The 26,533-nt window shown below is 32.4% G+C and overlaps 3 protein-coding genes and 1 long non-coding RNA gene across 4 annotated transcripts; 1 reads left to right on the plus strand and 3 right to left on the minus strand.

Moving 5' to 3' along the window:
* The first annotated feature begins 893 nt into the window (after window positions 1-893).
* Window positions 894-3,820, plus strand: LOC142633272 (uncharacterized). Its single transcript, XR_012843862.1, has 3 exons — window positions 894-1,126; window positions 1,908-2,035; window positions 3,504-3,820. It is a non-coding gene; the product is annotated as an uncharacterized LOC142633272 (long non-coding RNA).
* Window positions 3,821-6,243: 2,423 nt separating this feature from the next.
* On the minus strand, window positions 6,244-10,915 carry LOC142637358 (LRR receptor-like serine/threonine-protein kinase IOS1). Its single transcript, XM_075811639.1, has 13 exons — window positions 10,786-10,915; window positions 10,159-10,699; window positions 9,590-10,068; window positions 9,345-9,483; window positions 9,188-9,259; window positions 8,998-9,069; window positions 8,840-8,920; window positions 8,508-8,674; window positions 8,161-8,375; window positions 7,958-8,084; window positions 7,530-7,592; window positions 7,262-7,451; window positions 6,244-6,932 (listed from the first exon to the last, which is right to left on the minus strand). Exons 1-13 carry the CDS (start codon window positions 10,856-10,858, stop codon window positions 6,518-6,520), a joined length of 2,634 nt encoding a protein of 877 aa, XP_075667754.1. The 5' UTR covers window positions 10,859-10,915; the 3' UTR covers window positions 6,244-6,517.
* Window positions 10,916-16,743: 5,828 nt separating this feature from the next.
* Window positions 16,744-20,103, minus strand: LOC142633753 (putative indole-3-pyruvate monooxygenase YUCCA10). The gene is made up of 4 exons (XM_075808006.1): window positions 19,495-20,103; window positions 18,369-18,602; window positions 17,622-17,744; window positions 16,744-17,012 (listed from the first exon to the last, which is right to left on the minus strand). Exons 1-4 carry the CDS (start codon window positions 20,101-20,103, stop codon window positions 16,836-16,838), a joined length of 1,143 nt encoding a protein of 380 aa, XP_075664121.1. The 3' UTR covers window positions 16,744-16,835.
* Window positions 20,104-21,124: 1,021 nt separating this feature from the next.
* LOC142634780 (LRR receptor-like serine/threonine-protein kinase IOS1) lies at window positions 21,125-25,442 on the minus strand. Its single transcript, XM_075809045.1, has 13 exons — window positions 25,358-25,442; window positions 24,730-25,270; window positions 24,162-24,640; window positions 23,916-24,054; window positions 23,755-23,826; window positions 23,565-23,636; window positions 23,405-23,485; window positions 23,066-23,232; window positions 22,725-22,945; window positions 22,522-22,648; window positions 22,089-22,151; window positions 21,822-22,011; window positions 21,125-21,539 (listed from the first exon to the last, which is right to left on the minus strand). Exons 1-13 carry the CDS (start codon window positions 25,440-25,442, stop codon window positions 21,125-21,127), a joined length of 2,652 nt encoding a protein of 883 aa, XP_075665160.1.
* Between the last annotated feature and the right edge of the window lie 1,091 nt (window positions 25,443-26,533).

Consider the following 26,533-nt stretch of genomic DNA (forward strand, 5'->3'; position numbering starts at 1 on the left):
AAACCAATAGTATCACTTAAATAATAAAATGCAATATTTTTTTATTGATTTTTTTAAATGATATCCATTCAAATAAATAAAAACCAATAGTATTACGTACATAATAAAATGCAATTTTTTTTCATTGTTTTATTAAATTATATCAATTCCGCATGGGTTACATACTAGTATATAATATATAATAATAGGTAAAACAGAGAGAAAATCCAATTAAATTTCAAATTGAAATTCAATTAGTGTCTAATTTTATGCCACGTGTTTCATCTAATCTAAATTTTAGAATTTTGTTCCAAGTGAGTTAATTTAGGTATAATTTGAATTTCAATTAGAGTTTAATTTTACGCTACGTGTCCCATCTAATTTAAATCTTTAAATTTTTGTGCCAAATTAGTTAATTTAATGTAGAAACGAGGAGTCTAATGTAATAAACCATAAATAAAAAAAACTAAAAAAAATTCAAATTTATAAGTCATATATATATATATATATATATCTATATATATATATATATATATATAATAGATGAAGCTGAGAGAAAGTTAGTTCATATATTTAAGGACGTGCTCACAAATAGGATAACTGCCTATTTAAAATTCAGACACGTATACAGTTTTTAAAAAAATAGTCGCACGTTACAATGCTTCGCTTTTTAGACCTGCCACGCTACAACACAATTTAAAGTTAAAGAGTACACATAAATAGAAATATAGAGAGGCGGATGAAATCGAGAGAAAGGCTATGAAGACAGAGAAAGAAAGAGGAAAAGAGAGAGAGGCGATGAGGACACGGTGAAAGAAACAGAAAAAGAGAGAGGATCTTGCCTCCGCCAGTCTCCTCGCCATACTCCGACCACCAGAACTGCAGACACAGAGTCTCTTCCGTTCTGATTCAGCCGTTCTCTCTGTCTTTCTTAAAATAAAAAACCCTAACCATTGAGTACTCTTTCCATTAGCCCAGCCTCCACCCATATACCGCCGGGAAAAACCCCACTTAAAACATCAAGCGGTTGGAAGTAAAGCCTTAATCCCAATCAACCCGATTAAAAGGAAAAATAAAAAATAAAAAACTTCCATTGCCCATGTATCCATAGTTTGCAATCAGAGAACGTCTTCCAATTTCTCTACCGGTTAGTTTTCTCTTTACTTTTCAGTTTGTGCATTAATTATGATCAGTTTTTAATAATTTGGCTAGATTCTTTTTTTATTTAACTTTCTGGGTTATATTTTTGATTAAGGTATTTGAGTTAGATTTCGTTTTGTTTTGGGTATTTGGTTAAATTGATGTGTGGGTATCTATTTATGTGTCTGGTTGAAAATAGAGCAATAGATTATTCTACAAAAAAATACAAGCCACACGAACAGGGTAGGAATAAAAAATGGCAATTGGGCTTTTTTCTTATCTAGGTATTTTAGAAGTATTAACGTGGATCTCTTTGAGGGATGCTGTTATGATCTAGGTTTTTCGATTAGGAGTAGTTTTGTTTAATTAGTTTAAATAGATGAGTTAGATTTGGGTTTGAGGGATTTTGGTTAGAAGTCGTTTTGTTTAGGGTGTCTGAACGCAGAGTGTTTGTTAAAATGCCTAGGTGTTTCGCTCATCTTTTTCTTCTTTTTTTAGAATTTGATTTTTGATAACATACATCCTATTTCATTTTGCCAGCCCCTAATAGAAATGAATAATAGGATGAAATTACCCTTTAACTTGAACTTTTGTGATTTTACTTTACTGTTATATAAATCTCCACGTGGAACAAAGTCTAACTGAGGAAGAAGCTAAGTTGGTTCTAAGTAGTAATGGAAGTAGTAAAAGTAGAATGCATGGATCTTTTTAATGCTCTCTGATTTATTATTTTTTTGTTGCTTATTGTGTTGATGTTAAGGACTTAATGTCAAATTTATTTTGTATAGGTACTGTTATTTTAGTCCTGGGCACAATTTGATGTGTTTTGATGTCTGTGTTTGTGGTTCACAAGTAGAGGGATAGCACTTCACTGGATGTGAATGGCGATGTTGGGGTCTTAGACAAAGATGGTGAGGTACATGTCTTTGATATCATGGTTTCTGATTTCTTTTTATATCAAGTAGTGATAGTTTGTTTCTTTGAAAGCACTCAAACTTAGTTTTGTTTGTAGAAAAAACTAAGCGAAAAAGGACTGCTAACTTATTGGTTTCAGTTTTGTTCAATATTTTTATCTGTTACTTGAAATTTTTTTTCCTTTTCAGTTATTGTGCAAAGTTTAGTCTTTTTTCCATAAGGATTATGTCAGTGATGTGCCTCCTTTTTTTCCCGTACAGATAAATCACCTATGGTGGAGTTTTATGCTTTAAAACATTGAAACAGTGAAAGCTAATCGCAAGCAACATATGCAATTAGTACTTTCCTAAGTCCAACAATTTCTTCTTTTCTATTTTGTTTAGTGACATTTAGTGCTGCCACTATTTAACTAAAAGTGAGTTGGTACTTCCTTTTTTGTTTTATTGAAATTATTTACAATCTGTGGAGTCAAAGAGAAATGCTACGTTAATGGAAAATTGTTTTGATGTATCATGTAACTTCAATTTGTTTCGCTCAAGGACAATTAGTGGCACCCCTATTTAACTTCAGCTGAGTTTTGTTTTATTGAAGTCATCTACAATTTGTGGAGTTGAGGATAAATGTTATGTTAATTGAAATTTTTTATTGATGTAGCATGCAACTAATTAGCAAATGCCATTAGTATTTTAAGTAATTCTAATTGAATATTTTAATGCAATTCTTTTTAGTAGATAAAAAGCTGTTACTTCATGTTATTGCTTTAACATATGTTTCACATTCATGTTCACTGTGGTTAACATGTTTATATACACTGTAGCATTTTTCTATGTATGTATAAATTAATGAATTTTATGGGGGATGGATGAGCAATTATGATTTATGCACCTCTACTCATAGCTACAAAATCATTATTCCTATTGTATTCTATGATAGTGGTAAATTAAGTTATTTCATAGAGAATCCCTATAAGCTTTAAACGCTTATATTTTGGTTGAGTTATATAATTTCTTATATGGATGCAAATGGAGCCTTAATTTGATCATATTGTACATCATTCTTCAATATTAAAGGGGAAAAAAAAGCTCTTTATAGTTTCTTTTAAGTGATTTCTATCCAGTATTGTATAAATTTATTTTAGAAGTTCATGGATACAATCTTAATTTTTGTCAAGTTTCTTAAAAGTGCATCACACTTTTTAGATGAATTTTTCCCACTTGGAATTTGTTGAATATAATATGGGAAACATATAATTTGGGTTCTACAACTATTTTTCTCCTAAGGAAATTTACTTGAGGTTAGGCTGAATTTTTTATAAATGTAATTGTCTTATCAAAGTTGGTGCTAAATTTGATGTCTAAACTTCTTGAATATTTGCAGTTTTAATTTAGCCTCATTTTATTTTTCTCTTTTTGGATAAATTAGCTTCATTTGATCTAAATTATAGCTTTGTTTGATCTACTTCTTCTCAGATGAAGAAGTTTTAAGACAAAGAACATGAAGCTGACAACAATCAAGTTGGCTTCTCCACCAAATTTCTTCCAAGGAAATTCTCATCGTTCTCTTTATAACTTTCTTTTTTTGGCTAATATTTTGTATCCATCACAGGGGATGTTACCAACCGCTTTAGTTGCTTATAATATATTTGAAAGAAATATATTTGTTATTGTTGCAGCTCATAAATATACAATAATCCAATCATTTATAAATTTGATTGTGATAGTTATCTATGTATTTAATTTGAAATTCATACTAGGTGTTATTTATCACATGTTGCTCTTCTTTATAATTTGGTTCTCTATGTTCTTTTTATTTCATTGTTTACAAGTTCTTTGAGGGCTTCTTTTTTTAATTATTTTTCCTAGCGTTGTGATGTAAAGGTCAAAGAGTTCACAAATCACAATGATTGAGGCATGTAATTGTGATTGAGGCATGTAATTGTGTTACAATGAATATCATAATTTAATGGTAAGTTTAGGGATTTTCCCCTTTATTTCTATTGATTTAAAAAAAAAATATATATATATATATATATATATATATATATTCAAACATGTAAAAAAAAAAATTCGAATATGTAATAGAATGTAAACTTGGCAAAGAAACAGGAAATTAGGAACAATGGGTATTTTGTTCTTTGAAACTTATTGCTCTGCATCTTGCCATCCTATATCTATGTTAAGCTTTTTTGTGGCAGACATTATTCTTTTGATGGACAATTTCTACTTGAGCATAATTCTTTTGAGAAATTTTTAATTTGCAAATTCTATTAAATAGCTTACTTGCTGCAAGTAATTTGATCTCTGCTAATTTCTATGTTTTGTGTCATACTATTTTCAATCTTAATGCAATTTTCAATTTTAGGTTGTTTAAGTTAGACTAATAGAACCACAAAAACGCAAGAGTTAGGGAGAGAAAAAACAAGTAGCTGCTTTGTTTTTGAAAGGGATTGGGTTATTTTTAGTCTGTTTTGGGTTAGATTTTTGGTCTTTTAGGTATGAGAGCTACTTATGGGACAATCAATAATGGTATTGGTGTGGTGTTGATGGGTATGATGAGGCCTGAAATGAAGATGAAGTGCATTTTCCCAATTGTTATGGCTAGAATGCTTGGTTATGCACATTTTGATTGGTATGCCAATTGATATTATTGGTGATGCTGGTGTTAGGTAAGTTTATAGATTTTTATTTTTGAATATTTAATTTTATACAAGTATACTGAATTGTGCATTCAGTTATTGGGTGGGCTTGCTATTTGGGGTTGGTTTTTAAAGTTAATTGTTGTTCATGTTTCAATTTCAAACCACCTATTAATTCATTTGCTTAGTTATATCTTGATTCAATTTGCATAGGTAGTTTACATTTGTTCTAGCGTTCACTTTATGCGTTGACTCCACTAATTCTAAGTTCTAACTATGTCCATTGCGTTTGGATCTAGCATGCAGTTAACAATTTGAAGTTGTTTTAATTAGATGAGCTTGGCTCATTGGTGTGGTAAGCTTGACATATTAACAAGGAAAACATTCTGTTTTTTCCTCTTCATTGGAAATTGAAGAGTGAAAAAACAGAATGTTTTCAAAGTATGTGCTATGAGTTAAGGCTATGTTTTATCTCTTTAAACCCAAAACCTATTATTAAAAAAAAAAAAAAAATCACCCCAACATAAAAGGGCTTTAGTTTGTGGTCAATTTGCTTTGGGTTGGTGCCTGTGTATTTTCAATGACATATGATGCTCACTATGTGCTTCATATTTTGTATATTTTGTTTCTAGATGGACACCATTGTAACATAAGATATTATATATATATATATATATATATATATATATATATTAAATTCTATAAAAGATAATTGGAGTTGATTTTAAATGCAAGTAGGACAAATGAGGGGCTGTACAACATGCCCTTGACAAATTTTGAATTTTAATGTATTGTTATATTAACTCAATTGTTTTCTAATTCATAAAATGATCCCGCGCATTGCGCGAGTTAAATGCTAGTATATATTAATAGCTAAAGCAGAGAGAAAATTTAATTAAATTCTAAATTAGAGTCTAATTTTATGTCATGTGTCATTTAATTTTTAAATTTTTGTGTCAAGTAAATTATTAGGTACAAAAATTAAAAGGTTCAAATTCAATTAGATTTTAGATTAAATTTTAATTGAAGTTCAATTTTGCGTCATGTGTCCTATCTAATTTGTTAATTATTATGGCAAGTGAATTATTGGGGGCAAAAACTGAAGAGTCTAGATCCAATTAGATTTTAAATCATATATATATATATATATATAATATGTAATTGTGATTGTTTTTAAATGTACTCGTGCATATGCACGGGATTACACACTAGTATATATAGTATAAGACTTTTTATAGTTTTTTTTTCCTAATATTTGTATGAGAAGCTATTTATGTGGTCCCTAAATATTATAACATGTATTGAGTATTATTATTATTATTTTGAGAAAAACATGTATTGAGTATTAGACATGAGTAGTAAATAATTTTTTTACGAATAACCTTGTAGAATATACATATCGAGCACAAATTAATTCTAAAGCCTCCATTATATATGTAGTTTTCAATTGTTTTAACCGCATATCTCTAGGTTTGAATTGATTTAATTACAATTGGCTGCCAACAAATAGTTAAAAAAAGAGATTCATATAATATTAATGTGACTTATAGTAAATCATACAGTACAGACTCCACCCGTGGCCACGTGCCTGCCTCGCTGGTGCAAACTTGATCTTTGCAGATGCGAACTTGAAAAACGAGCAGCACTACTTTACTCAAATACACAAATGACCCACAAAACACAGAAACAAATTGTTTGATGATAAAAATATGTAGAAACTTGGAACGGAATGTGCCAACACTGAACAAGATCTAACACAAATGATAAAAATTAAAGAAAAGTAGACACAAAGCAGGAAAGCTTCAAGATTCAGTATGCCAAATTTTAATTCTTGGAACAAGTTAAGAACTATCTTGCCGATGGACTAGTTCCAGTAGTCACATTGATTGTGAAAATCGAACTTGAATCATTTGATTCAGTCACACTGTCCTCCCTCCTTTGAGCTAATTCTGTTGCCAAGCACTCCTTTAGATCAATCACTACCTGACTCATCGTTGGCCTATTGAGGGGATTTTCAGATACACAAGTCATGGATACTTCAACAGCCTTCCAGGCAGAGTTGAGATCGAAATCTCCGTTTGGTAATCTTGGATCAACAATACTTCGAATATCCCCATGCGCAACCATGGAATTGACCCATTGGCTTATATGAACGTTCTCAGAGCTTCTCATTATAGCAGGTCGGCCTGTGATTAACTCCATAAGAACAATTCCAAAACTATGTACATCACTTTTCGGAGTTAATTTGTTTGATCTGAAGTACCTGCAATCCCTCTCGGAAAAAATAAAGAAAGTTGATACCAGTTACAACAATATTTTTGATACGGATTAAACTTCAAAAAGGTATCTTAAGATATGTTACTTTCTTCTAATTGCAATTGTCATTAAATTTATTGAGAAATTTAAATTTTGAAGACGTTAACTAGACCTATAATGGACCGTGTCTGCATGGTGAAACTAATTTTTAGAGAATTATTTATTTATTTATATATTTTATTGCTTAAAAAGTTGTTTCAATATAAAAAGTGAGGTTTTAAAAAGTAATCCTCAAAAGAGGGTGGCGTTAAACCATCCTAACAAACCAGTACTTACTCGGGGTCTAAGTAGCCTGGAGTGCCAGCAACAACTGTTGTCACGTAACTACCACCATCAGTTGGGATAACTCTGGATAGGCCAAAATCAGCAATCTTGGCTTGGAATTTTTCATTCAACAAGATGTTTGACAGCTTCACATCTCTGTGAATTATGGGTGGATTACAATCATCATGTAGATACTCCAATCCTGCATTAAAAAATCCACACATCATACATTGAAAAGGTGAAAAGATGCATGCTAGAAAAGAATTACACTAAGACTAACCTTGTGCAGAGTCCAATGCGATTCGAATCCTGCCTTCCCAACTTAAGATATTTGAGTTATTTTCTGCATCCAAAGCATTAAAAAGTAGTAAGTCTCATGAACAAATTACTTTTCCCTTTCTCTAAATTCTGTTTTTACTGAATACGTATTGTCCAAGCAATTTAATTATTAAATTTTCCAATGTTTGGAACCTTTTTCAGAATCATTTTTACAGTTTGTTAAGGTAGCAAGTTATGATTAGAGGAATATCTATTTTTATGACTCTACCACTGATAACACTTCAGTTATATTCTAATCACAACAAACCACAATGTGAAATATTCTCTCTAGACTTATTAAAATATGACCCACAGAAAGTTAGTGATCATCAGAAATTGAAATGTAATGATCAAAGTATGTGAAACCTATATATTTACTTGTGACCAGACCTGAAATATGGGAATGTAAGTCTCCGTTCGCCATGTACTCATAGATGAGAGCGAGATTGGGTCCTTCATTGCAATATCCAACAAGGATAGTCAAGTTTCTGTGATGAACTCTTATAAGAGGTTCAACCTGTACTATAAAGTCACAAATGACTTTCACATATACGAATGAACTAAAAAATATGGCATAAGTTTCGGTTACATGCCTCAGACTGAAATTGCTGATACCCTTCAACTGCTGATTGGGAGATCATCTTTACAGCCACAGGATTTCCATCTACATAACCAAGATAAACTTTGCCAAACCCACCTTCACCAAGAAGTTTCTCGAAGTTGTTGGTAATCATCTGGATTTCAGAGTAGGTAAATTGTCGATTCTTTGATTCTAGTTGTATATTTTGAAGGTTGGATACTTTATCTCCTGTCATTTTTCCTAAGATCGTCAAGAATTTGAATAAAATATATGTGGAGTCAAATTTTTTTTTTCCCAAATGGGAATAAGCAACTTGAATAAACATTTGACCTTGATTAGTAGACGCAGTGTTTGTCTTACCTTCTTGTTCTCTTATTCTTTTAAATATCCAAAAGATACCAGCTGCACCTAATAACAAGATGAACAATCCACCAATGGATGCAACTATTGGAACAATGATATTCTTCTTCTTCTTCTGCTCTGTTGTACATGAAATTGATGGGCATAGATTTGGATTTTCTGCCACACTAACATTAAAAAAATCATGGCATAAAAGGTAAGAATTGCAATCACCACTAATCCCTTATACACAAGGTACAAATAGGTGCGATTGTAACTCTTTAAAATTTTTCTTGTAGTGGGATAGTTATGAAAATGAAAAATGGCACAAAAAGTTATGACAGAAAGGAGACCTTAGTAACAGTGAACCACTCTTTGATTTGTCAAGAAGGGCAGCAGGAAGTGAACCACTCAGGTTGTTTCTTTCTAAGTTTCTGCAAAGGTTGAGAAAATATGATCCCCTTTTCAAATAAAAGTTTTGAAATACTTTTCCAAAATCCAAATAACTTACAGGATCCTCAATGATTGCAAATTTGATAGAAAATCAGGAACTAGTCCTGTTAAGCTATTATTTGATAGATCCCTGTAATGAGCAATCCAAATAAAAATTTATTATTATAATAATAAATGGAGATTAAATATTGGTCCTCTTTACCCTCTTACATGAAAATTAATTGATTGTGTGCGATTTTGATACTTACAAGTACTGTAACAATGTGAGATTGGATATGTAAGGAGCAATTTTCCCAGCCAATCCACTTGATGACAAGTTCCTAATTAATAGAAAATTTTCAGTTATTCTAACATGATAGATTGTACTAATGCAGTTCTTTAGCTTATTTGAAGACATATACTTACAGTGATGCGATTGTAGGAGATTCAAAAGCATTATAGGTACAGTTTAATCCATCCCACACATACGCTGTAGGGGCACATGGATCGCCTTGCCAATTTCTTGTTACTCCATACATTGACTTGATGTTCTTGATCGCATCAACTAATATTTTCAATGCATAAAAGAAATACATAACAATTGAGATCAAGAATATTATGACAAACTAAAAACCTTGTTAAAGAAAAATAATGCATTGTGAATAACTTACCATCTTGTTGGTCTGTCTGAGATTGTAAGAGCTCTACAACAGTGTAAACCTCAATGGCATTGATGAGTGGTGGAAGAGTTGATTTTTCAATTTTATAAAGAGCAAACTCAAATTTCCCCCCTTTCAAGGCTGAAGGGCTGTATACAGTGGTTGTGTGCAGGTACTTAGGAATAAAAGGTCCACCCCATAACTCCCCATTTAGAGAAATGTTGAATACTCTAGATTCGTTTGCTTTGAGCGCTTTGATTTCAGCAATGTGGATGTAGACATAATATTGGGATGTGTTATCGGGGGGCACCCAGTTGAATGTCATGGGTGCGCTTGTGTTTATTTCTGTGGAGGCAGTAGTCATGACCACTGATGGTGGTTGGTAGTCATTGTGATTTATGGGATCCATTGTAAGCGAAGTACTTATTGGTGTCCAACCAATCGTGGCCGTAGGGGGAAACCACATGCGATCAAAAACATCGTCTTTGTACCTAACGCATGTTAGAAAATATTGAATTTAGGAGTACTTACCAAAATCATAGTAATATATGATGGCATGATATATAAAAAATATGATTCACCTATATGTTTGATTGGTTAATGAACCAAAATCAAGCCGCAAAAAGGTTGACAATGAACCGGATTCAGTGACATATGTGTCATTTTTCAATGGCCTTAGTTCTAATGCTGAAATAAACGGTACTCCATTGCCCGTGTTCACCAGACAAAAATCTATACGATCTAATTTTGGTACATGTATGAGCTCCGCAAAGATGAATGTGGATTCATCGAGTAATGTCACTGAATCCCACTTATTAGCATCAATATACAGGTCGAATCCTGGAGGTTTACTTTTTGCATCATAATTTGCATACAAGAAACTCCCTCTGATCAAATATCTAGTGCCATTTGTAACACTAATTGTGTAACAGTTTCTGATTCCCTGAGGAAAGCTTTTGACATAGTAATACTCCTGTTCAAGGCTATTTGTTTTGTACGCAGGTGATATGCTCATACTTACACCAGTGGCTATGAACGTTGCATCTGATATATAATTGATGCCTGTTGTTGGCTCAGTATAGCTAGAATTAGCTGGTAGCCCACAATCTAAGCTAATGAAACCTGACCAAAAATAGAGAGACCTTAGCCATATAGTCAGTAATTAAGTGACAATTAATGTTAACTCTGATAGACTTAGATAACCATACCTGTTTGATTCTGGCCATGAACCAAAAGTAGAGAGAAACCTGCCAGCAATGCAAAGAGAAAATGTTTGTACATCCTTGTAGCCCTTTTCAGATTCTTCTTGCTGAGGAACAGAAAGCCACTAGCCTTATATGTTTATAGCTAATATATTATAGGAAGTAGAATATATTGCTGCTTAATCATTTTTTCTCATAGGTATGAGGATGATATTCTATTGCAAAATTTCCAGGACATTATCAATTGTTTAATCAAATGGTACTTTTCATGTTTATTCCCTGCAAATAGCCATGTATCCATTAGTCAAAGATAATGTGAGAGGTAAAATTAGCCAACAACACAGACGTGTGAACAAGTAATTCAAACATAAACCATTTCCAGTGAAGGTTAATATATTGAAGTAAGTTAAGAGGCAAAGTCATGAGAAGAATGGTGCCCGCATTTTCAACTCGATAGCTAGTCAAGACATATGCAAGTTGTATGAGCATGTTTGTTGACTTGCATAAACACCAGAGACAAATGATCCCTATAGTCCATTTTAGTCCGTTAAGGTTTATTTTCACACCTTAATTTAGTTATTTTGTTTTAACTAATTTATTGGGTTAATTTAATTTGTTTGGGGAACCCTTTGCTTGAAAGAACAAATATAAAAAACTAACGGACAATGTTTGACAACAAGCATTATTGTAGTCGTCTAAAGCTACAAGTCCACTCAATATTTTTTTAATTAAAATGTGAATTTTGAAAAATTCACCATTTAATTACATTTTCTTATTGTATTCTACATAGTTGCAAAATCTCTACAAAATAGATATGTCATCAATCAAATATTAAAACTTCAAATTTTTGTAATTTAAAATTATTCGTAAAAAATTATTTTTATAAATTGTATATATAGTAAATAATATCTAATTGGCACAAAATTTGACATGTACGTGTTAAAAACATAAAAAACATACAATTCAACAATTAAATTTTCAAAATATATAGTAATTAATTTTACTAGTCGGAGCTATAAACTTAAATTATAGCCAAGTTTGTAGGCCAAATTGACCAAATGCTATTATTTGCCAAAATATGTTGCAATCTACCACTGTTTCTAAAATATACAAGGATCTACCACTATTTTGGAACTCGAGTTTGTTGTGTAACTTGGGTTCCACTAAAATTTGCCTTCGTGGCAGTGGCAGCCTTGAATTTTTAATTTTTAAGTTAGTTTTTAGTTCCTGACCTTTTTTAGTACTCATATATTTCATAAACAGTACTAGATTGCAACATATTTTGGTAAATAATGATATCTGACCATTTTAAACTAAGTTTGTAACCAACTTTGTCAATGTAATTTTTTTTTGGGTAGAAAAAAAAAACATTGACAAAGTTGATTACAAACTTAGTCCAAAATGTATTTTTATATTTTATACGTACACGAAATTAATTGGCTACAAATTACTCATTTAACCAACTAGCAGCACAGGACCCAGTCAATCAAGCTTCTAGGTTGAATAGTAGATTTGATTCTTATGTGATGAAATTGTCGTATTATACATATAAAAACAATGGGCGGTAGATCCTAGGCATGAACTAGACATAGAAGAGCACAACCACCAATCAATTCAAGCATAAAATGGTTTGCAAACCCCATCAACATCATAGATAGAAAGATGGAATATCTTATCCATCGACATGGTCAATTGTCATTTTCATTAGAAAGATTTTCTTGCAAATTGACAGTTCATAAATTCTTTAACATGTATGTTTCTGACCTTTTTTAGTTCTCATATATAAAGTACCTGTAAAATTATTTTAATTGATATATATTTTTTAAAGTCCAAGTCAATGTGGAAAAGTAATATTGTTACAAAAGTATTGATGTCTCAGCAACAACTCGGAATTTCATTAGCGAAGTCTTTAAACAATAATCAAATGCAACTTGTTCACAAACCAGCAAAGCTGGTTTTGAACTGTATCAAAATAATATCTGAATTTCAAGATTGTGAACATTTTTTCTTTCGCTGAATTGAAGATATTATTTAATAAAAACAAGAGGGGCTTGAACCTTCACCATTGTTAAGCATATGGGGGAGGCTGAGGCTGGAGATGCGGATGGTTACATGCTCAATTTATTAAAAAAGTCTACGTCAAAATTTGGAGAATGATAATTGATTGGCAAGTTTGACTTTTCACGCTCCACAGCTGATAGGTGATAGAACAATAGGGAACATAGCTATGGACATGCTTTTTGTCATCTTATACGTACCTCTTATATACTGCGAAAAATAGAAAAGAATAGTCTAGCTACTTAGTCAGTTGTCCTTGTTGGGTGGATTCTCTTGCAAATCCACAACTTATCAAATTAGCAAACATAGGAATTAATCTTTGTGCCAAAAGTTTTACTATAGAATTGTAGTAAAACTATAAGTAGTAAAAAAAAAAAAAAAATCCTTATGGAAGTGATAATATTTACTATTCATAATCATGTTTTGTACATGCAGGATACTTAGTGAAAATGATTATTTTAACTTTAAGTCAATGCCATTCTAAAAAAATAAAAAATAAAACTTCCAAGTCAATGATAAAAAGAAGTCATACAGGCTAACGTCCATACTATGCTAAAGTCGCGTACCATATTGAAATAGAGCAGTATTTTAATTCACTGAAGTCATATAGGCGACTGTCACTCAGAGTCTCATCGGTGCGTGGGTTAAAGCTCATAAATTCACAAAATTGAATGGTTTTTTTTTTTTTTTGGTTACTGTAAAGTTGTAGAAGTTCTATTTCTTCTTGTACAAAAGTGTTTTGTTTCTTTCTGTTGCTTGTACGGATCTTCTTTGTCTACTTCAATTCTTTGATGAAGTAGTTTCTTCTTAATATAATTAATTTTTCTTATCTATCGGAAAAAAAGAAAGTTGTGGAAGTTCCTATATGTACTCTTCTCTTAAGTTGATTAAAAATAAAAATCAATTCCTTTGGATAGAAATTTTGTGTAATCTGTAAAGAAAGTATTCGTTTAAATCTGTCTATACTAGGATTGTATCCTTCCCATTTGAAATATATATATTTTTTACAGTTAAGAAAAATTGTATTAAAAACTAGGATTGTGTTCTTTTAAAAATAATTTTTTTATTAATTTTCTGGATTTTTTATTCAGGAAATTGCAAAAAAAAAAAAGTGTAGTTAAAGGTAAGCAACCATGAATCAAAATCTAACATAGGGTCCAAATTGAATAAACTTAAAATTAGAGGACTCAAGTGAAGTTAAAGACAGAAAATGAATTTTGGTCAAACCTAGAGAGTATAATTTACATATTTACCTTCTTTTCATGCATTCTCCTTTCGCTATTCAATATGGCATTAGAGCTACATTCTACTTTTTTCAATGGTATTCTCTACCATTATGCCAAGTCCTTGCACTTAGCCACCAGGCCATCACATTTGGTTGTGTCTAGTGTATTAGGCCAACTTTTAACTTTCAACTTTTATGTACAGCTTTTTAAAAGCTTATATTTTCAAAGTTGATATCAATCAAGCTTATGTCAAGGTCATTTGGGAATGTGGGTGACCTTCCAAGACACTTGATCCCAACCCCCACATATCCAATCAAATTTATTTCCATGGCCTAATCTTAATGATGCTACCCATAGCAGATTCAAAATGTGGCTGTTTTCTCTAATGGCAGAAAATTACGGCGTTGTCTTTGGTGAAATTTCCAACCTAGCTAGTACCAAAAAGAAGGATGAATGAGAAAATGCCTTTGCTATATACCTTAAAGGTTGAGACAGTATTCAGTGCAAGATGCTGTCTTAGTTGATTTAAGATTTGGTTCCCATCATCAAGAGTCTCTTGCCAAAACTTCGAATTTTGAAATGCAAACGCAATCTGACACTACAAAAAACGCGTTTTTTAGTTGCGTTTTACAAAAACGCAACTACAGGGGCTAATTTGAACCGCGTTTCTGGAAAACGCAACTCCACCCTTAAATGTATAGTTGCATTTTGTGATGTTAAGCCTGTATTTAGCTGGGTAGGACTTAAGCCGCCAAGGGTTTTTTTTTTTTTCAATATATCCCATAGCTGCGTTGATTAAACGCGGCTTAAGGTTTATGGAGCTACGTTTTGAAAAACGTAGCTTAAACATGTATGGAGCTAGGTTTTACTCAACACAGCTTAAACATGTCTATAGGGCTGCGTTTGATCAAACGCGACTTAGGTTTAGTATAAATAGAAAAAAAAATCCATCAAGTAAAAAAACCCTAAATTACAAAAACGCTCTCAAGATCACTCTCAACTTTCAAGCTACCTCTTGATCCACGACGCCGCCGACACACTCCCCTCCTTCCCTCACTTCCACCCTCTCCGAATCCCTTTCCTTCCAAATCTCGAAATCTTCCAATTTTCGCAACGAAAACGAACACAAAATCTTCATCTACTCCTAGTCCGATCTCAACACTAGCTCAATGAAAAATCAAGAACTTCAGGTCTTGTTCTTACAAAAAGTCTGACCCTTTCAAGGTCGGAATTTGGAATTGGTAACACACACACACACACACACTCTCTCTCTCTCTCTCTCTCTCTCTCTCACACACACACACACACACACACACACACACACACACCTTGCACTGTCTCTGTATGCAATAATAGACAATGGGTTGGTGTTTGATTCATTGATTTTGATATGGGTTTGCAGGCATTTGTCGATACCTCTACATTCGTCTATTTCTAGAGCCTTCGCGATTCTCCAAGGAATAGCCTCCACTTGCTCACTTGCTATGAGAAACAATGGTTGCTTCGCTGCCTCCTTGTTTCCCCCAAAAACCCTAGGTTTTTTTATTTTTATTTTTATTTTTTATATATTTTTATTCTGTTTAGCTTTATCTATTTGTGCCCTGAATCTAAAAAGGAATACTGGGTTTTTTTTTTTTTTTTTTGTGTTTATGCTTTTTTTTTATATATATTTATTTTAGGAGAAAATGGATGATTTTGTTAACTAGGTTGGATTACGAAGTTCAATTTAGTAGCGAAAATCAGAGAATTGTGGGTCAACTTTCATCCAAAATATTGTATCTTGCCACAAGCTGTTCGGTTTTACTTCCAAAATATAATGTAAAAGTCAGTCTTTTACAAAGTCATAGTACTTTCCTAAGTTCTTTTATTTTTATACTTTCCTTCCTACTATTTTTCTTTTTTGTGTCTTATTTTTATGCTTAAGGGAGGTTTCAATTTATGAAATAAGCTATAGGTGGGATTAATAACCAATTAGTTGTGGTGGAATTGTCCTTTTGGCTTAGACAACCATGCCCACTGACCGATTGGATATAACTTGGAATGTAAATGTTCAAAGCCCTATTGTTTTGCAACTTATCTTTTGGAATCCAAGTAGGACAGGCTTAGCAGAGGTGCAGGCATTGTAATTGTTTGTTCAATTCGAAATAACAACGAATTGCTTTGCAGTGGCGTGGATGCTTGTTTTGATTCCTGTGGTTTTTAATTGGAGCTCTGTCCTTTGGTTCAATTCTGATAGACGCTACTAAAAACCGCCAATACTGTCACATGCTGTATTTTAAAACTACAACCATAGTGTCATCTCAAATTCACCAGTTGTTTTTTAGCACATTCATTTCTTATTATGCTTTGTGTTTTTGTTTCTTCAATTAGAAATAAAAATGAATTGCTTGAATATTTGTTTCAAAAACTTTAAAATATAAAGAAGCAAAAGGAAAAAAAAAAAAAAAAAAAAGGTATATAGAGCATGTAGGTGAGAATTCGGGGCAGAGCTCAAATTCAATTAGAAATAAAAATAAACAAAAGCAGCAGTCGATTGCATTGTTGAAGCTATTTTTTTTTTAAAAAAAGGATGCAAATGATATGGGAATTTAATATTATTTTGCCTTTATGATTAGCAAATGATGAGTGTATCAAATAAATTAAGCCACAACCTTGCTTTTCAAACGCGACTATAGCCCTTGTTTTTTGTAGTGTTATTATAGAGCTTCCATGTAGGCTACTGAGTGAACCATACTTCTTGAATATGGTCGGGACAAAAGGCATTGAGAAACTTTATTTTTGGCTAGTTATAACCTTGTTGATGTCATTGGCTATGGCCTCGGCATCCATTGATACTCCAAAGAGTCCTCTCCTTGACAACCCAGCACAATATAGGCCCTTCTCTCCTCTCCAATGGTTTGGCATTCTATTCTTTGGCATTCCATCACCATTAAGAGCATACTTATAGTCCTGCAAAAGATAATATTACACATTACTACAGGACCAAATGCCCTTTTATAACCCATTACTTACTGCCCATCCTTCCCATTTTGATTTTTTTTTTTTATACCTATTTAAGAAACACAACTTTCTAAAAGAAAATTATTTAGGTTGTGTTTGGATGCTTGAATTTAAATTTGAATTTAGATTTTAAAGTAATGGATTTAAAATGCTTTAATTCCAAATTCATAAATATTTAAGCATGTTTTATGGATTTATAAAATTCTATAGGTTTAGAGATTATTTCAAATTTCAAGATTTTACAGTTTAAAGTCCCTGGTTAAATTGTCAAACTATTCAAACAAGGTATTTGGATTTTAATTATCCAATCCAAATCCGTGTGCCTAAATCTATCATCCAAACACAACTTTATGCATTGTTTTTTTACATTAAAAGTGCAAGTTTCCAAAACTATTTTAATTTTAACTTTAGTGTAAGAAGAATGTTGTCCTTTTAAATAAAGTGAAGGGTATGTTTTGAACTTTATTTATTAACTTTTCAAAGATCTTCGAAATGGAATAAATATTGCTTAACAATATGGGACAATATGAGACATAATAATAATAATAATAATAAAACCTTTAGCCATTTATTAGCTGCGCTTTTATAGCCAGTGGCCAAAACAATGGCATCGAAATTCTTTTCTGTGCCATTTTTGAACTTCACATTATTCCTTTCAATGTTCAAAATCTCCGGGACAACCTGCAGTAAACAAAGCAAGGAAATTTTTCATATTAGATATCATGTGAACTATGTCTTGCAATCTGGAGAAAACTCAGGCATTTAATTTCTTGATTAAATAAAAATAGTAGTAATAGCTTTCATTTATTTATTTTGCTTGTGAACGTGTTCCGCACATGCTAAAAAGGAGTCAGGAAAAAAAAAAAACATTTCTGATTCTTATATTTTGACTTTTTTTTTATATTTTATTTTATTTTAGAATCACCTTCTTTTTCTTATTCTTCTTCTTCTTCTTCTTCTTCTTTTTTTTTTTTTTTTTTTTTTTGAGAAGAAAACCTCATTTTTAACTTGGTTGTTAAGTTTTCCACAATTTTTATTTTATTTTTTATATTTTTAAAGTTACTACCATTTTGGTCCCTAACATATTCCCATATTCAAAAAACATTATATTTGGAAATAGCAGTGCAATTCATTAGCCATGTATGAATTATTATTCGTAAGTAAAATAAGGGTCTAGATCAAAATGATAGCAAGTTTAATAATATAATAAGAAAAAAAATATGAAAAATATTGCCAAAATATATATAGGAACAGAAAATGTGTTTTGCCTTAATTTAAAACATAATTGTAATTATTAGAAGTTACCTCTATCTCTCCATTATGAATCTTTCCTATGGTTCCAACATCGATAACCGGAGATCTTCCTGTTACATTTTTATGAGCGAATGGACCTCTCGGTGGTCTATAAATCCCATACTTAGTCAAATCACCAAATTTGAGTCTTGCAAGCATTGTGATTAGAGTATCCACCATGTAAACTGGGAGATAATTCAACAAAGACATTCCCCGATGCACCAATTCTTTGGTCAGCACATGAAACTACGATCAAACACATTACTATATAGTGAGTTAACAATTAAAAAATTATTATAGGAAGAAGTATATATGGCTTTATACATGTTTCAAACTATATTGCTCCAACCTAGATTTGGCGATTTAAGATATCATTTATATGTAATTTAGTAACATGATTTTTTTTATAATTTATGTGAATTATTTAAATAATACACATAAATAGTTTTATAAACTATTATACAATAGATTAGACAATATAACTCCAAACACATTTGGAACTACATATTTTTCAAAATTATATATATTAGATTTTTATGATGTCAACCGAATTGAATTCTACAAATTCCATGTACCAAGAGTTGAGAAAAAACATAATGGATTGTTGTTATTATTATTATTATTATTAGGTTCAAGTATATATATAAAATTAATAAAAACTAAAGGATTCCTAACTTTCAACCAGGGAATCCACGTTTATAATTTATTCTAAAAAGAAAAAAAAAGTCTATATCTCTAATTTTCTAAATAAAAAATAATAATGTTTTTATAAAAAAATATTTACTTATATATTTCTAGGATGTCTCCTCAATATTATTTGATTCAGTGAGCTATTATGGCTTAAGAGTATTAGAGGTCTCATAGAAAAAGAATAGGAAAAATGAAGTACATTAATCATTTATAAACTTTTCTATTTTTTATGATTTACATTAAATATATTATAAACTCTTATACGAATACGTATCACTTTTTGTATTCCACCAATCACAACTTATCTTGTGTTTATTTATTTATGTTTATTTTTAACTTTAGTTAATTTATAAGGAAAGTTAAACAAATATATAACAAGTTGAGATTGGTAGAGAGAGAGAACATGCATGCAAATTAATACGTACATAATAAGAAGAGAGAATTTTACCGGACTTCTAATAACAATTGAAGTGCGAGCTCCATGGTCTTTAAGGTCATAGGCAATCTCCATTCCAGAATTACCACATCCAATTACCAAAACATCCTTAGATTTATATCTCGAACCTGATTTGAAATGGTTGGAATGGACAATTTCACCTGGAAAACTTGACAACCCTTTAACATCAGGAATATAACCCTCGTTATTCTCACCACTAGCAACAACTAAGAACTCAGCATGGTAAACTTCCACATTTCCTTCTAATGTGTTCTTAGCTTCAATTCTCCATTTCCTTCCAGCTTCAACCAAAGAAGCCGATTCGACAGTACGATGGTAGAGAGGGTTTATATTAAATTGTGAGACATAATCATCCACATATTTAAGGAAAAAATCTTTGGGCATGAAGGTAGGTGCATCAGAAGGGAGAGGCTTATGTGGCAAGAAACAAAATTCTTTTGCTAAATGGAGACCTAATCGATCATAGGTTCTTTTCTTCCAAAGAGAAGCATAACAATCTTCTCTTTCAAGGATCAAATGCGGGATGGAGTGGCGAGATAAGCATGCTGAAGTTGCAAGACCAGAAGGCCCAGCTCCTACGATCAATACTTTTGTTTCCATGGTAATCACAAATTAAACAATTCAATCACAAGACCAAATGTATATGATATTTACTTTTGCTTTAATTTTCTAAGTACTTCCAAAGTGTAGTGATGGATATTCTTTTCATGTTTGATTTTATATGTAAATCAAAACTTATCTCATTAATGACAATATCTGTACAATTTTGTCTCTGATTCTATCTTCAATTTTGATTTCCATAACTGTAAATCAGGATGTATATCCGTGCATGTATGCTACCCCAGAGACTACATGCAAACTATGCAACAACTCTAATTTAATTTATTGACTCTCTCGTTAAGGAAGGACTGACCGGACTTAACTTATACTCACCAAAACAAGATATAAGCTTTGTTCATGCATGGAAAAAGAAAACAGTACTGTTTTCTATTTCCATGTATGAACAAAGCTTATATCATGATATTGTCTCGCAAACTGCTGTAATTTCACTCAAGACGTAGCTTTAAGAGTTTTAGATTATTATTACAAGAAATGCATTAGGTACCAAGTCAGTACATTAATTATTTTTATTCCCAAGTTTTTGATACGTGGGAACAATCGTTTGCTCCAGATTCTCCACTAACATGTAGACGATACGAAGCACTTTACCAAATACTGTGATTACCACAAATTTATACACTTCATGATGCCTCTTCGAGATGACTTTGAGCCCTCATCGGTCTCACTATTGCGCATGGTACTCCTCTTCCATTTTAGGATGCTGCTTTCATAAATCTCGTCTTGAGGAAAATAGGCAGTCTACCCCAAATTTTAATTAAATATAAAAATAAAAAAAACCTTGTACTGAAGAGTCCTCGAAATTTTATTGGCTGAATTTATAGCTCGAGTTTGAGATTAATAGGTACATATCACAAATAAATTGTCCATCATAGCTACAAGTTCTAACACATAATGATGTGATTACAAATAAATTACATCAACATAATAAAAGAAAAGTAGACAAAGCAGGAAAGCTTCAAGATTCAGTATGAAAATTTTAATTCTTGGAACAACTTAAGAACTATCTTGCCGATGGACTAGTTCTAGCAGTCACATGGATTGTGAAAATTGGACGTGAATCATTTGATTCAGTCACACCGTCCTCCTTTCTTCGAGCTAATTCTGTTGCCAAGCATTCCTTTAGATCAATGACCACCTGACTCATGGTTGGCCTATTGAGGGGATTTTCAGATACACAAGTCAGGGATACTTCAACAGCCTTCCAGGCAGAGTTGAGATCGAAATCTCCGTCTGGTAATCTTGGATCAACAATGCTTCGAATATCCCCATGCGCAACAGTGGAATTGACCCATTGACTGATATGAACGGGCTCAGTGCTTCTCATTATAGCGGGTCGACCTGTGATTAACTCCATAAGGACAACTCCAAAGCTATATACATCACTTTTCTTAGTTAATTTGTTTGATCTGAAGTACCTGCAATCCCACTCGGAAAAATAAAATAAGGTTGATACCAGTTACAAAAATATTTTTGAAACGGATTAAACTTCAAAAGGGTATATTAAGATATTTTATTTTCTTTTAATTGCAATTGTCATTAGACCTATAATGGACTATGTTTGAATGGTGAAGTAAATCGGTATAGAATAATTTTCTTTATTTACATATTTTATTGTTTCAAAAGTTGTTTCAGTTGAGAAAATAAGATTTTAAAAAGTTATTCTTCAAAAGAGTGAGGTGTTAAACCATCCTACTTACTCGGGGTCTAAGTAGCCTGTAGTGCCGGCTACAGTTGCCATCACATAACTGCTACCATCTGTTGGGATTACTCTGGAGAGGCCAAAATCAGCAATCTTGGCTTGGAATTTTTCATTCAACAAGATGTTTGATGGCTTCACATCTCTGTGAATAATGGGCGGATTACAGTCATCATGTAGATACTCCAATCCTGCATTTGAAAATCCATACTTCATACATTGAAAAGGTGAAAATATGCATGTTAGAAAATAATTATGCAAAGACTACCTTGTGCAGAGTCCAATGCAATTCGAATTCTGCCTTCCCAACTTAAGATATTTGAATTATTTTCTGCATCCAAAGCATTCCACGGTAGTAACTAGTAAGTCTCATGAAGTAATTACTTTGCTCTTTCTCTAAGTTCTATTTCCGCTGAATAAATATTGTCCATGCAATTTATTAAATTTTCCAAGTAATGGCAGGAAGATATATTCTTTCACAACCTTTTTTACAACTTAAAAGTTGTGATTAAAGGACTATCACTTTTTTATGAGTCTACCGCTAATACAACTTTTGTTATAAACCAATCACAACAAACCAGGTTGTGAAAATTTTTGCTGCTGGACTAATTAAAATATACCCGTAGAAAGTTTGTGATGTTCAGAAATCAAAATGTAATAACCAAAAAATGTGAAACCTGTACTTATACTTGTGACCAGACCTGAAATATGGGAATGCAAGTCTCCATTTGCCATATACTCATAGATGAGAGCGAGATTGGGTCCTTCTTTGCAATATCCAACAAGGATAGTCAAGTTTATATGATGAACTCTTTTAAGAGGTTCAACCTGTAATATAAAGTAACAAATTATTTTCATATATTTGAATGAACTAAAAAATATGGCACAGTTTGCGTTTACATGCCTCAGACAGAAATTGCTGATACCCTTCAATTGCTGATTGGGAGATCATCTTTACAGCCACAGGATTTCCTTCTACGAAACCAAGATAAACTTTGCCAAACCCACCTTGACCAAGAAGTTTCTCAAAGTTGTTCGTAATCATCTGGATATCAGAGTAGGTAAATTGTCGATTCTTTGATTCTAGTTGCATACTGTTGGTTGCGTTACCTCCCGTCACATTCCCTAAGATCATCAAGAGTTGTAATATAATATATGTTGAGTAATTTTTTTTTTTTTTCAAATGGGAATATGCAACTTGAATAAATATTTAGCCTTGATTAGTAGATTTTGTGCTTGTCTTACCTTCTCTTTCTTTTGTTTTTTTAAATATCCAAATGATACCAGCTGCAGCTAATAACAAGAACAATCCACCAACTGATGCCACTATTGGAACAATAATATTCGTCTTCTTCTTTTTCTGCTCCGTTGTACAAGAAACCGATGAGCATAGATTTGGATTTTCTCCCACACTATCATTAAAACAATTCATGGCAAAAAATGTAAGAATTGCAACCACCATTAATCTCTTATATGTGTGCTAGAAATAGGTGCAAATGTAATTCTTTGATATTTTATATTTTTATTGTAGGAGGATTGTTATGAAAATGAAAAATGGGAAAAAAGTTATGACAGAAAGCTGACCTTAATAACAGTGAACCACTCTTTGATTTGGCAAGAAGGGCAGCAGAAAGTGAGCCACTCAGGTTGTTTCTTTCTAAGTTTCTGCAAAGGTTGAGAAAACATGATGATTTTTTTTTTGGAATAAAATTTTGAAATACCTTTCCAAATCCTAATTACTTACAGGACCCTCAATGATTGCAAATTTGAGAGAAAGTCGGGCACTGGTCCAGTTAAGTTATTATTTGATAGATCCCTGAAATAAACAATCCAATTAAAAGTTTATTGATTGTAAAAATAATGGAGCTTAGATTTTGGTCCTCGTTACACTCTTACATAAAAAGTAATTGAGCTTGTGAGATTTCGATACTTACAAGTACTGTATCAATGTGAGATTGGATATGTAAGGAGCAATCTGCCCAGCCAATCCACTTGATGACAAATTCCTAATTAATTGAAAATTTTAAGTTATTTTAACATAATTGTATGGACTAAGTTAGAAAGTTCTGTAGCTTGTCTGAAGACATATGCTTACAGTGATATGATTATAGGAGATTCATAAGCATTAGAGGTACAGTTTAATCCATCCCACACAAACGCTGTAGGGGCACATGGATCTCCTTGCCAATTTCTTGTTACTCCATACATTGACTTGATGTTCTTCATTGCATCAACTAATGTTTCGAATGCATACAAGAGATACATGGCAGTTGAGATCATGTACATTAGGACAAACCAAAAACCTTGTTAAAGAAAAAAAAATGCATTATGAATAACTTACCATCTTGTTGGTCTGTCTGAGATTGTAAGAGCTCTACGACCTTGTAAACCTCAATGGCATTGATGAGTGGTGGAAGAGTTGATTGTTCAATTTTATAAAGAACAAACTCAAATTTTCCCCCTTTCAAGTCTGAAGGGCTGTATACAGTGGTTGTGTGCAGGTACTTAGGAATTATAGGTCCACCCCATAATACCCCATTTAGAGAAATGTTGAATACTCTAGATTCGTTTGCTTTGAGCTCTCTGATTTCAGCAACGTGCATGTAGACATAATACTGGGTTGTGTTATCCGGGGCCACCCAGTTGAATGTCATGGGTACACTTGCATTTATTGCTGTGGATGCAGTATCCATGACCACTGATGGTGGCTGGAAATCATTGTGAGTTATGCCATCCACTGTAAGCGAAGTACTTATTGGTGTCCAATCAACCATGGCCGTAGGGGGGAACCACATGCGATCAAAAACATCGTCTTTGTACCTAAATGTTTTCCAATAATGCATGTTAGAAAATATTGAACTTCAAAATTCTTACAAAAACCATAGTATGGTATAAAAAATATGACTCACCTATATGTTTGATTGGTTAATGTACCAAAATCAAGCCGCACGAAAGTTGACAATGATCCAGCTACAGTGACATATGTGTCATTTTTCAGTGGCCTAAGTTCTAATGCAGAAATAAACGGTACACCATGGCCCGTGTTCACCAGACAAAAATCAATATGATCTAATTTTGGGACATGTATGAGCTCTGCATAGATGAATGTGGACTCATCGAGTAATGTCACTGAATCCCACTTACTTGTATCAATATACAGGTCGAATCCTGGAGGTTTACTTTTGGCATCATAATTCGCATACAAGAAACTCCCTCGGATCAAGTATCTGGTGCCACTTGTAAGACTTACTGTGTAACAGTTTCTGGTTCCTTGAGGAAAGCTTCTGACATAGTAATACTCCTGTTCAAGGCTATTTGTTTTGTACACAGGTGATATGCTCATGCTTACACCAGTGTCTATGAACGTTGCATCTGATATATAATTGATGCCGGTTATTGGCTCAGTATAGCTTGAATTAGCCGGTAGCCCACAATCTAAGCTTATGAAACCTGACCAAAATAAAGAGAGACCTTAGCCATATGGTCAATAATTAAGAGATAACATATATTAAAACTGATAGACTTAATTAACGATACCTGATTGATCCTCGCCATGAACCAAAAGTAGAGAGAAACCACCAAGCAATGCAAAGAGAAAATGATTGAACATCCTTGTAACCATTTTCAGGTTCTTCTTGCTCAGGAACAGAAAGCCACTAGGCTTACAAGTTTATAGCTAATATAATATAGGAAGCAGAATATATAGCAACTTAATCATTTGTTCTCATTAGTAATAGGATGATATTCTATTGCAAATTTTCCAGGACATTGTCAAATTGTTTAAGCAAGTGGTACTTTTCATGTTTATTCCTTGTAATTACGTACTCTATCCGTTAATCAATGATAATGTGAGAGGTAAAATTGACCAACAACACAGGAGTGTGAACTAATTAATCAAACATAAACCATTCCTATGGAATCAAAAAAATTTATAAAAAAATAAAATTCAGAAAAATTATATATATATATTGAAGTAAGTTAATAGGCAAAGTCATAAGGAGAATAGTGCCCGCGTTGTTAACTCCATCGCAAGTTCTTTTTCTTTTTCTTTTTTTCCTTTTTGAGGAAAAGCTTAAGTTGGACTTTTCTTTTTTAAAAAAATTTTATAGAGTTTTATCCTATGTTGTCCGGTTCTGATGTGGTATAGGCGGAAATTTGTTAAGTTCTAAGAAATTAGGAACTAATCTATTAGAACTTTAATGTGTATATATTGGCAAACCATGATTAAAACATTTAGTCTAGATTTAGGTTGCTCAAAGTGTGTGTTTATGTAAAGTTGGAATCGAGTGATTACAAAAATTACTATTCAATTTCTGCAAAACTCAATCGAACGAAAATTAGACTCCATCAACCAAAACTCGTGTAGAATGTTTTTCTGCAGAATTTTTCAACTCAGCCCTAGCCCATATGACGTGCAGGGTTTTATATTTTCTGTCTCATATAAATAGAAAAACCCTAGCCACGTTTTTTGTTGTTGTTTATGCCGTGTGTGAGAATCTCTTGTGAGATCTAAAGGTGTTTGCCTTTATACATACTTAGGGTTATCAAGATCGAGATTGATATCGAGAACTTGGTAATCGTTTTAGTTGCTGCATAAAGAGCTTAAAGAAAAACAAGTGGTATACTTGTGGATGCTGAATCTGAGAAAGAAGTAGTCCATGAACTCGGAGCTGTCACGTGATCATCGTAGTAAGTTTTCTACTCGAGATAGTA

Source organism: Castanea sativa, chromosome 5 (genome assembly GCF_040712315.1).
Source record: "Castanea sativa cultivar Marrone di Chiusa Pesio chromosome 5, ASM4071231v1".
Lineage (NCBI taxonomy): Eukaryota > Viridiplantae > Streptophyta > Magnoliopsida > Fagales > Fagaceae > Castanea > Castanea sativa.

Coding starts and splice junctions, on each gene's coding strand:
- LOC142637358 (XM_075811639.1), bottom strand. CDS start 10,858: ATGTACAAACATTTTCTCTTTGCATTGCTGGCAGGTTTCTCTCTACTT. Junction 7,593..7,957: donor CTTACATTCCCATATTTCAG/GTCTGGTCACAA, acceptor CTTTGGATGCAG/AAAATAACTCAAATATCTTA. Junction 6,933..7,261: donor CCAGGCTACTTAGACCCCGA/GTAAGTACTGGT, acceptor GAGGGATTGCAG/GTACTTCAGATCAAACAAAT.
- LOC142633753 (XM_075808006.1), bottom strand. CDS start 20,103: ATGGAAACAAAAGTATTGATCGTAGGAGCTGGGCCTTCTGGTCTTGCA. Junction 18,603..19,494: donor CAATTGTTATTAGAAGTCCG/GTAAAATTCTCT, acceptor GTTTGATCGTAG/TTTCATGTGCTGACCAAAGA. Junction 17,745..18,368: donor TTCATAATGGAGAGATAGAG/GTAACTTCTAAT, acceptor TGTTTACTGCAG/GTTGTCCCGGAGATTTTGAA.
- LOC142634780 (XM_075809045.1), bottom strand. CDS start 25,442: ATGGTTACAAGGATGTTCAATCATTTTCTCTTTGCATTGCTTGGTGGT. Junction 24,055..24,161: donor TCAGACAGACCAACAAGATG/GTAAGTTATTCA, acceptor TCGAAACATTAG/TTGATGCAATGAAGAACATC. Junction 23,486..23,564: donor TTGCAATCATTGAGGGTCCT/GTAAGTAATTAG, acceptor CAACCTTTGCAG/AAACTTAGAAAGAAACAACC.